At 37.3% G+C, this 9859-nt stretch overlaps 1 protein-coding gene across 3 annotated transcripts in view; it reads left to right on the forward strand.

Moving 5' to 3' along the window:
• LOC146784103 (uncharacterized) overlaps nucleotides 1-5898 on the forward strand; it is a 310978-nt gene extending 305080 nt beyond the window's left edge. For 2 of the 3 annotated variants that reach the window (XR_014970441.1, XR_014970442.1), the window contains one exon: nucleotides 5084-5898. Coding sequence is in view for 1 of the 3 variants with exons in the window: in XM_085633423.1 (XP_085489549.1) it covers nucleotides 2278-2856 (579 nt within the window). In the remaining 2 variants the exon portion in view is untranslated. Of the gene's footprint in view, nucleotides 1-2089; nucleotides 2876-5083 lie in introns of all 3 variants that reach the window. The other variant, XM_085633423.1, reaches the window with a different exon arrangement.
• Nucleotides 5899-9859: the final 3961 nt, after the last annotated feature.

A 9859-nucleotide genomic window follows, 5' to 3' on the forward strand; every position in this document is an offset into this window, starting at 1 on the left:
TGTGATCTTACAAATGGGTCCTCCCAGAACACAGAAAGAAATTTGAATGTTTCTGGGTGTGGTTGGATACTGCAGGCAGCGGATAAGTGGTTTTTCGCTGATAGCCAAGCCATTACAGAGATTGACTCACAAAGATGTAGTCAATCCAATCCAATTGGATGAAAAAAGCATGAAGGCTTTTATTGAGTTGCGAGACAGTCTTTGTCGAGCACCTGCGTTAGGAATGGCAGATTATTATAAAGATTTTGCTTTGTTCTGTTGTGAGAAAGATGGATGTTCACTTTCAGTTCTGATGCAGACAAATGGAATGGCACGTCATCCAGTGGCATATTTCTCTGATGCTTCCGACTCAGTGGCTGCAGCATATCCAAGTTGTTTGAACGCGGTGGCTGTTACTTGTGTGAGTATGGAGCAGAGTGAATCAATTGTGATGGGACATCCAGTGAAAGTGTACGTGCCACATTCTGTTGAACTTTTTGTTGACAAGGAACCAGAACGCAGTATCTATAATGAGTAGTCATTTGACTAGATACGAGAGAGTGATTTTGGGTGCTGAGAGTGTTACAGTAACAAGATGTACCACACTGAATCCAGCAACTTTGTTGACGAGTACAAGATGTGAAGAAGTGATGGATGAAGCGGATCATGATTGTTTGGATGTGACAGAGTTGTGCACCAAACCAAGGCCGATATAAAAGATACACCATTACCTGAATCAGATTGCGTGATGTTTATAGATGGTTCTTGTTTAAGGAACGAAAGTGGTCTTGCTTGCTTGTTATGCTGTATGTACAGTGGTCATGGTTCCTGAAGCATCTTGTCTAAGAGGGGTAAATTCAGCAAAAGTTTCGGAACTGGTCGCCTTGCCCAGGCCTTGCATAATTGGCAACAATTTGAGAGTAACCATATTTACAGATAGCCAATATGGTTTTGGGGTGGTGCATGATTTTGGACAATTGTGTATGCAACATGGGTTTCTGACTTCTTCAGGATGTCCGATTAAAAATAGCAAAGATGTAAAAGATTTGCTGGATGCATTACAGTTTTCCAAAGAGATTGCAGTAGTCAAATGTCCGCCATATAAATCAGGAAATGGTTATGTGACCAGTGGGAACAGATACGCAGGACAAGTGGCTTGTTTCTGTGAACAAAATTCAATTTCAATAAACAAAGACATGGGAGGAAATTAGACAGCTTTTAGCAAGAGGCCAGTGAGGAAGAAAAAGAGATTTTGATTATATCAGGTTGTACACAAAGAGCTGAAGATGAAATGTGGGTGTGTATAGGTGGTAGGCCAGTAATGCCAGACTGTCTATTGTCTCACATGGCCAGGATGTACCATGGATTGACACATGTGGGAAGAGATGCCATTAATAGACTCTTCAAGCAGTCCTGGTATAATCCTAGGTTCAGGGTCATTGCAGAGAGTCTTTGCCAAAAAATGTATAATTTGCCAACAGCAGACTCCAGGGAGAAAGACTGTTGTTAGTTGGGAATGAATTGGAAAAGCAGCAGGACCTTTTACACGGTTACAGGCTGATTTCATAGAGCTCCCTCCTTGTAATGGACTGAAATATGTGTTGGCTGTGGGTTGTCTGTTTTCTCGTTGGGTCGAAGCATATCCAACAAGGAGAAATGATAGTTTAACAGTTGCTAACTTGCTTTTGAGAGAGATATCATTCCTAGATTTGGATTTCCAGTCACTTTAGTAAAGGATAGAGGTGCACATTTTAATATTGAAATAATTCAGATGATTTGTGCAGCATTAAAAATTAAGCAAAAGTTGCATTGTGCCTATCCACCAGAAGCCTAAGGTGTGGTTGAGCAAATTAATGGCACTATTAAATCCAGACTATCAAAAGTGTGTGCATCCACAGCACTGAAATGGCCAGATGCTTTACCCTTGGTCTTGATGAGTCTGAGAAGCATTCCTGATGAAAAGACAGGATTATCCCTCCACAAAGTCATAATAGGGAGAGCAATGAGATGGACAATTGTACCAGCAAATCAACTGATGAATATTACTAATGATCTAGTGCTCGATTATTGCAAAGGATTAGCTGATGTGGTGCTTTCTGTGTCTCATCAGGTTGGAGAAGTTGCAACCACATCACAGCAAGGGCAAGCACATGATTTAAGTCCAGGAGAGTGAAGAAGCATGTAGGAAAGTCATGTCTGAAGCCTCGTTGGCATGGGCCATACCAGATAATACTGGTGACAACGACAGCAGTGCCAAATTGGATACATGCGAGCCATACCAGAAGAGTCACAAGTCCAATGGAAAGACTGGAAGAGGAAGAACAGCAACTGGTGGAGAGTCAAGTAGAGGCAGAAGCTGCAGAGTCTGAGGACACAGAACGCGAAGCTGTGTATCCTGAAACTGTTGAACATGTGGTTGAACATCAACAAAGTCGAATAGAGTGGGCACCAGCTACTGGGATTCGTAAGTCTGCTGTTGAAGTCAATGATGGAATAGTGTTGAATGAAGACCAAGAGCAAGTGAAACAAAGAAAAGAAACGAAGGAGAGAAGTTGTGAACTTGACACTGATACAGAGGAAACTGTGAAGGCTATGAAAGCCAGAAAGGGTGATGTGTGGCCAAAAGGAGTGAAAAGACTGAAATACACTCTGAAAAAGAAAGCACCAGATACGATATTAGAAGTATCATGCCAGACTGAACAGATTGAGTCAGAGGAAGATATAGTTCGGAAAACAAAAAGAGCAAGAGTTCCGAACAAGAAACACACAGCACCTGAATGGACATATGTGGTGTTGGAAGAAATTGAGCATACAGATCAGAGCAAAGAAAAAGCTGGTGTAGAACCAAAGGACGTAAACAGTTACGAGCTACCCTAAAAGAACTGTGTAAATTAAGGTACAGAAATGTGAAACTTTATTTGGAGAAGTACAGAAATCTGAGGCGGAAATTTAATTAAAGGCTGTGGAAAAAAAAAAAAGAAAAAGAGGGGGTGAAGAAAGAAGGCTTAAAGTGTTTGGATACACTACTTTAGATAGTTTAATCGCTTTTCTTAGTTATTTTTTTTTTTTTTTTAGAAATGGCAGATACAACAGAGACTGGATATCAAAATCGGAGTTTTAAACGTAAATGTATTAATGATTTCTCTTTTAGTATTCCATTACTAATGATGGTGTGGTTAACACTAATCATTATTGTGCCTGTCTTTATGTTAGCTAATGGAAATATTAATACTAACAATGTGATGAGTGAGAAGGTAGATTCTAAAGGTCGTCAAGAAGTTTCAATTAATGACTTTTCATTAAATGTTTACTAAGTTGTTGTATGAATATGTGGACACAATGGATGTGGGAGACTGCTATGTGTGCATGAAATTACCATTGTCTCTCTCAGTGGGGGTGACTTACCATCACCTACCTTTAACATGTGGAGTGTCTTGTAGCATACTAACCAGACTTTTCTATGAGAAGGGTAGCTTACAATATTATTATTGTAACATGAATTTAGTATTTTCAGAAATTCCCATTAAAAAGAACATGAATAGGGTAAGTAGTGCCAAAGATGCAGGGTTTATGGGGGGATTTTTCCATCAACAAAATCAATAGATACAGTATACGCTCATCAGAATAATCTAACATGTAGTTTGCGGTTTGAAGAAATAGAATTCATTAACAAGGTAGAGGATAGAAGGCAAGATTTTAAGAGAAAAACTTCTAAACAAAAGTCTCATGTACCTCCATGAACTTATAGAGAAGGAAACTATAAAAAGGGTGAGACATACACTGCTATGGACCTGGACTCGCATCATAGAGTGAAGCTTTGCTTGCTTAGATTAAAAACTGAATTTATTAACTATTTCATTGGTTCTAGTGAGTGTGATCATGTTTTCCTTATTACGGGAGGATTGGGAATAAGAGGAGGAACTGATCCGGTCTTTCTGGGAATCTATTATGTGTGTGGTATGAATGCCTACTATAGGTTACCTGCACATTGGTATGGATGTTGTTATATGGGCGTAGTTTTTTCTAAAGTATATCACTTAAACAAAATAATGGAATCAATGAAGTAAAGAATGGATTAACACGTAGTAAAAGGGGAACAGGTTTTTCTGAGATTGTGGAAGACATTTTTGGAGCATTGATACCTTCAGTTTGAGTCATTCAAAATTCACATAAAATTAGAAAATTGTCCATGGTGGTTAATCGTTTATCAACAGACATTGCAGGTGGGTTTTTGATGATTGATACTGAAATGGTTGCAATCAGGTCTATGGTTTTACAAAATCGACTTGCTCTCGATGTATTATTGGCTTAAGAGGGTGGAGTCTGTAATATGTTGAAAATACAACAATGTTGCAGATGTATCCCTGACAAGATAAAGATTCTAGAGGGATATATTAGAAATATTACAAATCTTCTAGAAGATTTGGCTGAACTGAAGGTTGATGGTGCTTGGGAGAAACTTGGTAACAGTTTTTCCTCTGTGGGTAATTGGTTTGCTACTTTTAGAAACAGTGTATTAGGGAAAATACTAACACCAATTATTGCAGTGGCAACAGTGATACTAATGATTTTTCTGATATATAGGTGTTGTAAGTGCAAGAAAGAGTCACCTGGTGTTAAACGAAGAGCAAGAAAGAGAAAGAGAGAAGAGAAAGGAAATTACTATGAAAGGATTATGGTTTTAGACATGGTTATGATGAAATGAGAGAGAACAACCACTTTCTAAAAGTGATAATTTGTATTGATGGGTATTTTAGTGATGGCTCAAAGATGCAATCAAAGTGGGGATTGATGACGCAGGGTTTTCACGAAATAAAACCTGCTCAAATTGAACCCTCAGTAACACTTATTAACTGTGTGCTCTGAAAAACGTATGCGTAAAAAGGGCTTATCATGGAGGAAAATACAACTGCGCAAGCGCGAAGTAAAGCACTTGACTAGGCCGCAAATGCTTTTGACTAATGTAAGCTTTAATGCATTTATTAACAATTACTAGGGAAACAATATTAACTCGGATTGCGCATGGGTAGATGCAACACAGGGTGGGTGCGTTATGGTATAGCATTATAAGTGATTAATAATGTCATCTGTTTGTTTTCCATAGAAGTATGGTTTGCTGCTCTGCAGGAAACGTTCGGGTCAGTGAAAGAAATAAATGCGGTTTGATTCTGAGCAAGAAGGGGAAGGTGGAAGACAATTGTCCTTCACGGGTCCTATGTGCCTGCCAAGAGTTTGCATGGAGAAACAAAATTAAACTTTGAGAAAAAGAACACTTCCTTCAGAAAAACGGCGCAAATGGACAAATGTGATACAGAGTTTGTTACATGACCAGGATGGAGGAAATGTGTACTATGACAGCGACTCAAATTTGTACTTCTTGGGCTGGATGTTGATAAGATGAATAAATGAACAAAGAGGTCTCTGAACTAAGAGACATGACAAGAGGGGTGTAACAGTACACCCCCTTCCATAACCAATTGAATGAGGAGAAATTGTTAGTTCTGATACAATTGTGGGTTGGTCTTTTTGGGTTTTAGGGTATAATTTAGATTCCCGGTGGGAGGGGGAAGAAGTGCGTTGGTGGGTTTCTTGTGTGAGGAGAGGCCTGTGTTGCAGTCTCCCATTCTTGAGATGGCTGTTCGTGTCTGCTTATACCTGACTTAGTCTTTGCCTCTTCAAATTGTCTTGAGGGGCCATACTGCTCTATTGGCCAGAGAGTAGTTTTTCGGTTTCCCATTGAGTTAGTATAGACAGAAAACTGAATTTGCATTATCATTTGCAAATGTATTATTGTCTCTGAACCTTTTGTCTCTTCACCTTTCCACTCTTTTATGCATAGTCAATGAGAGGAAATCTATTGTTTTTTCTCTAATTTTGTTTTCTCGTGGTGGTCTATGATTCATACTGTATTGGTATTGATGAGCATTTTCAAATTATTTAGATAAAGTATTATAAATATACAAATGAGTTTGTCTTTTTTTTTAGAGGTTAATATTCTTGAATTATAAGTACAATAGAATTAGGTATTAGTTTGCCAAACCCTGTCAGCATAAATAAAGATTGCATTGCCACAAATTATATGCAGAGATAACGACGATAAAAAATTTTGATTTTTGGTAAGTCCGGTATTACACTCACCCAGCGAGAAGGGACTTGTTGGGTAATTAAATTGGGCCTTGTCTTTGGAAATGTATTAGTCCCATATCGCTGGATCAACTATGAGGTTTAAGGTCAGCCCTCAATAATCAAAAAGTTGATTTGGGTTTAGCAAGCAATGGGCCAGGCCACCCACTGAATATGCCGAAACAATCATACACAAAGAAGAAACAATAGACTGTCATACAAGCACTGAATGGGCTAAACCTATTTTCTTCAGTTATGTCGGAAACATAATTAATATTAAAAAACAACTACTCTTGGCAAGGTAATAATCAATTAATGTCAAGCAATCATACCATACAACTTCACCAGTCTAGGACAGGAAAAACCAAAGGACATGTATGTACATGATAAATGTAATTCGATTTAAAACATCAGCAGAATGTACATTTCAATATTAAAAAAATAAAATAAAATAAAAATATTTGTCATAGAGTGATTCAACATATTCAAAAGAAAATAACAGAGAGAGATAAAAACAACGGACATGAGCATTTGTCATTGGTATTGGTTATTCCGAAAGAATCTATAACATTATTGACCACATTACATTTTTACAATCAATACGTTTGTTCTTCAGATGTAACCACACAAAAATGAGCGTCGGCGCGTTTCGGTGGTATCAAAGTAAGGTAAGACCACCTTCTTCAGGACAATGCATAAACTACCCCTCTTTTCCTATGAGCAACCTGAATGCTAATGAAAAACGAGCCTCTGCATTCATTCATTCATTTAACAGAAAGTGGGTTTTGGTTAATTTAGAAATGATGTGAATGTGTGTAATTTGAGCCTTGAGGAAATTAGACCTCTCAATAGGTTTTATGGGGGCATTATTAATGCAAAGGAACTACTAATATAGGTCTTATCTGTTTATCTGTTTATAGGAATGACTATATAGCTGTACCTATTGAATTTTAACCCTTTTTTGCACCTATTGCAGTGAAGTTTGATAGAAGTTAATCACCTACAGACGTACCAAACGAAGGGTAGGTCTACCCCGCATTGGTCACCACGTACACAGTTAAATATGAGATATCCCTTTATGGCGACCTAAGTATTTTTACACATTTGTTATTAATTTGGAAATAGGTTCATATGGACGAGCGGCCTATCAGTCCCTAATCAAAAAGAAAGGGAGATTCATGAAGTTTTCGATGATTTACATGACTAAGGGTAGGTTAAAATGTGTATTATACCAGGGGAAGACCAACACCTATATAATAGGATGGGCCCCTTATTTTTATCAATATATTTTTCTTTAGGTCCCTATTATGAAAAAGAGGGCCGATTCATCAAGCATCCAAGTGTGAACGATCTACCTAAGTGAAAGTCACCTCGATATTAGAGGTGAGTTTGATAGCATTGAAGCTTCAGAAAATTATGAGCTGATTGAATCTATGAATGATATGTGTCTTCACCTCACAGTCTGGAATGGGACAACACAGGGCATGTGGTGATGTATATTAAAGCAACACCAGTATCACCTTATAGTGATGTATATTAAAGCAACACCAGAGTCACCTTATGGAATTTTTTTTAACTATAATGTTTTTAACAATAATGTTTCTAATTAGGTGGTAATAAATTGTGTTTTGAGAATAGATACGAGATGGGATTATTTATGTAAATATTTGATTTATGTTTTTAAACAGGTTACTCATAGGAAAAGTGGGGTAGTTTATACATTGTCTTGAAGAAGGTAGTCTTATTCTGCTTTGATACCACCGAAAAGCGTTGACGCTCATTTTTGTGGGGTTACATCCGAGGAACAAATGTATTGATTGTAAAAAAATTCAATGTGGTCAATAATGTTACAGATTCTTTCGGAATAACCAATACCAATGACAAATGTTCATGTCTCTTGTTTTTACCTCTCTCTGATGTTTTCTCTTTAATATGTTGAATCACTGTATGACAAATATTTAAAACAATATATATATATTATTGAAGTGTACATTCTGATGATGTTTTAAATCCAATTAAATGTATTGTATACATACATATCCTTTGTTTTTTCCTTTTCCTAGAATGGTGAAGTTGGATGGTATGATTGCTTGACTATATTAATTGATTATTACCTTGCCAAGAGTAGTTGTTTTTGAATATTGAATATTGTACCCTGGCTCTTGGCCTTGTGGGGTCACTCTCGTGTTTTTACACTTTTGGAAACATAATTAAACATTCAGTACAGTTGAACACAGCAATGAATACAAGAAGCCAGGATTACTCAAGACAATGGAATTCAAGCAAAGCACAGTTATATTAAACGTTTGAATGGGACAAATTCCAAAGTGATATTGATATTTTCAAAATGTATGCCATGCATATACTTTCAACAACCCAAGCAGGGGATCTGGATATCAAGTTTGTTACTGTCCATAATGCAAAAAATCACCTTATAGCTGCCTAAGATCGTCTCCCAAATATTTATAATCTTATGAGGTTAAAAAAGAAACTGTACTGTAGCTTGAAAGTAAAAAGCGATCAAGGAAAAAGTAAGAGTCATAATCTAGGGACAACAATGGAATAACCATGAGATTTAGCCTGCTCAACAGCACCTAAAGTGAATGGGAAAAGCATTTGGCAGGCTAGTGTCGACTGCGGAAGGGTCCTTATATGCTAATAATACATGTTACATGCAAGACAGGCCTGTTTGCATGAAAACATTTATAGGGCAAATGAGCATTAGAGGTGACTAATCTGGAGCCTGCGCCTCGTGTCAATGGATGTGTGATCAGTTGTGTCTGACTATCCTAGTGTGTGCGTCATATCCCTAATCCCAGAGAGTACAGAACAATGTTAGTGAAAATTATAGGATAGTCAGTATGAAAATTAGAATATTTTTCTGGGATAAATCTCTAATTATCTATTCTTTCAGCAGAATGAATTGCTATATTATCTTATTATTAATTTATTGGTGTTCAATATGTAAATATTATGTAATGCAAAAGAGATTGGTAGTATACAACAAAAAAAGAAAAGGCTGGTCAACACGTACTTCATTGTTTTATCATGTGCAGGTTTAGGGCTTTTTCAAGGCTATGTATTGAGAGAAAGTACATAGATTTTGTACAATAAACAAAACAAATCATATACAATTCTCAGAAAATCAAAAATAGAATGTAAACAATAAATATAAATAATACAAATAAAAAACAAAAGACAAAAAATAAGATAATTGGTTAGTTACATTTATTATAAATAATGGAAAATTATAGAAGATTCATATGAATATTTGCAGAATGGTTAATTCCTGTGGACAATGCAAACTGTTTATCACAACTGTGTAAAAATATTGTGCGCAGTTTTACAGATGTAATTGTATACTAGGTGACTGGGGCAAAAATCTCTTCCTAATAGGGGTGATTGTTCATGCATGTGCCAATGTGGTAAATAAACAAGCCAAAGAGTTTGGTACATGCGGGGTTAATGTTACTTAGGGCCTGATTTAGATCTTGGTGGTAACAGTCCCACTGTTGTTTTTTTGTTGGAATCCCCATCCGCCTACTAGATGGTCCACCCGCTCTATACAGATGCTGGCGGGTGTATGGACGAAAGACCATTGGATCACTGCCACCTCTGTCAGACTTTCTCACCTGCATCGACAGTGCCCTAGGCAAAAGCAGATGTCAGAGGCAGTACAGACACTGTGTCTGCTGGGATAATCAGAATTTGTCTTCCCACCGGCGTGACTGTTTTGGTACAACCGCCACACCTGAAT

This window comes from Triturus cristatus, chromosome 11 (genome assembly GCF_964204655.1).
Source record: "Triturus cristatus chromosome 11, aTriCri1.1, whole genome shotgun sequence".
Classification (NCBI taxonomy): Eukaryota; Metazoa; Chordata; class Amphibia; order Caudata; family Salamandridae; genus Triturus; species Triturus cristatus.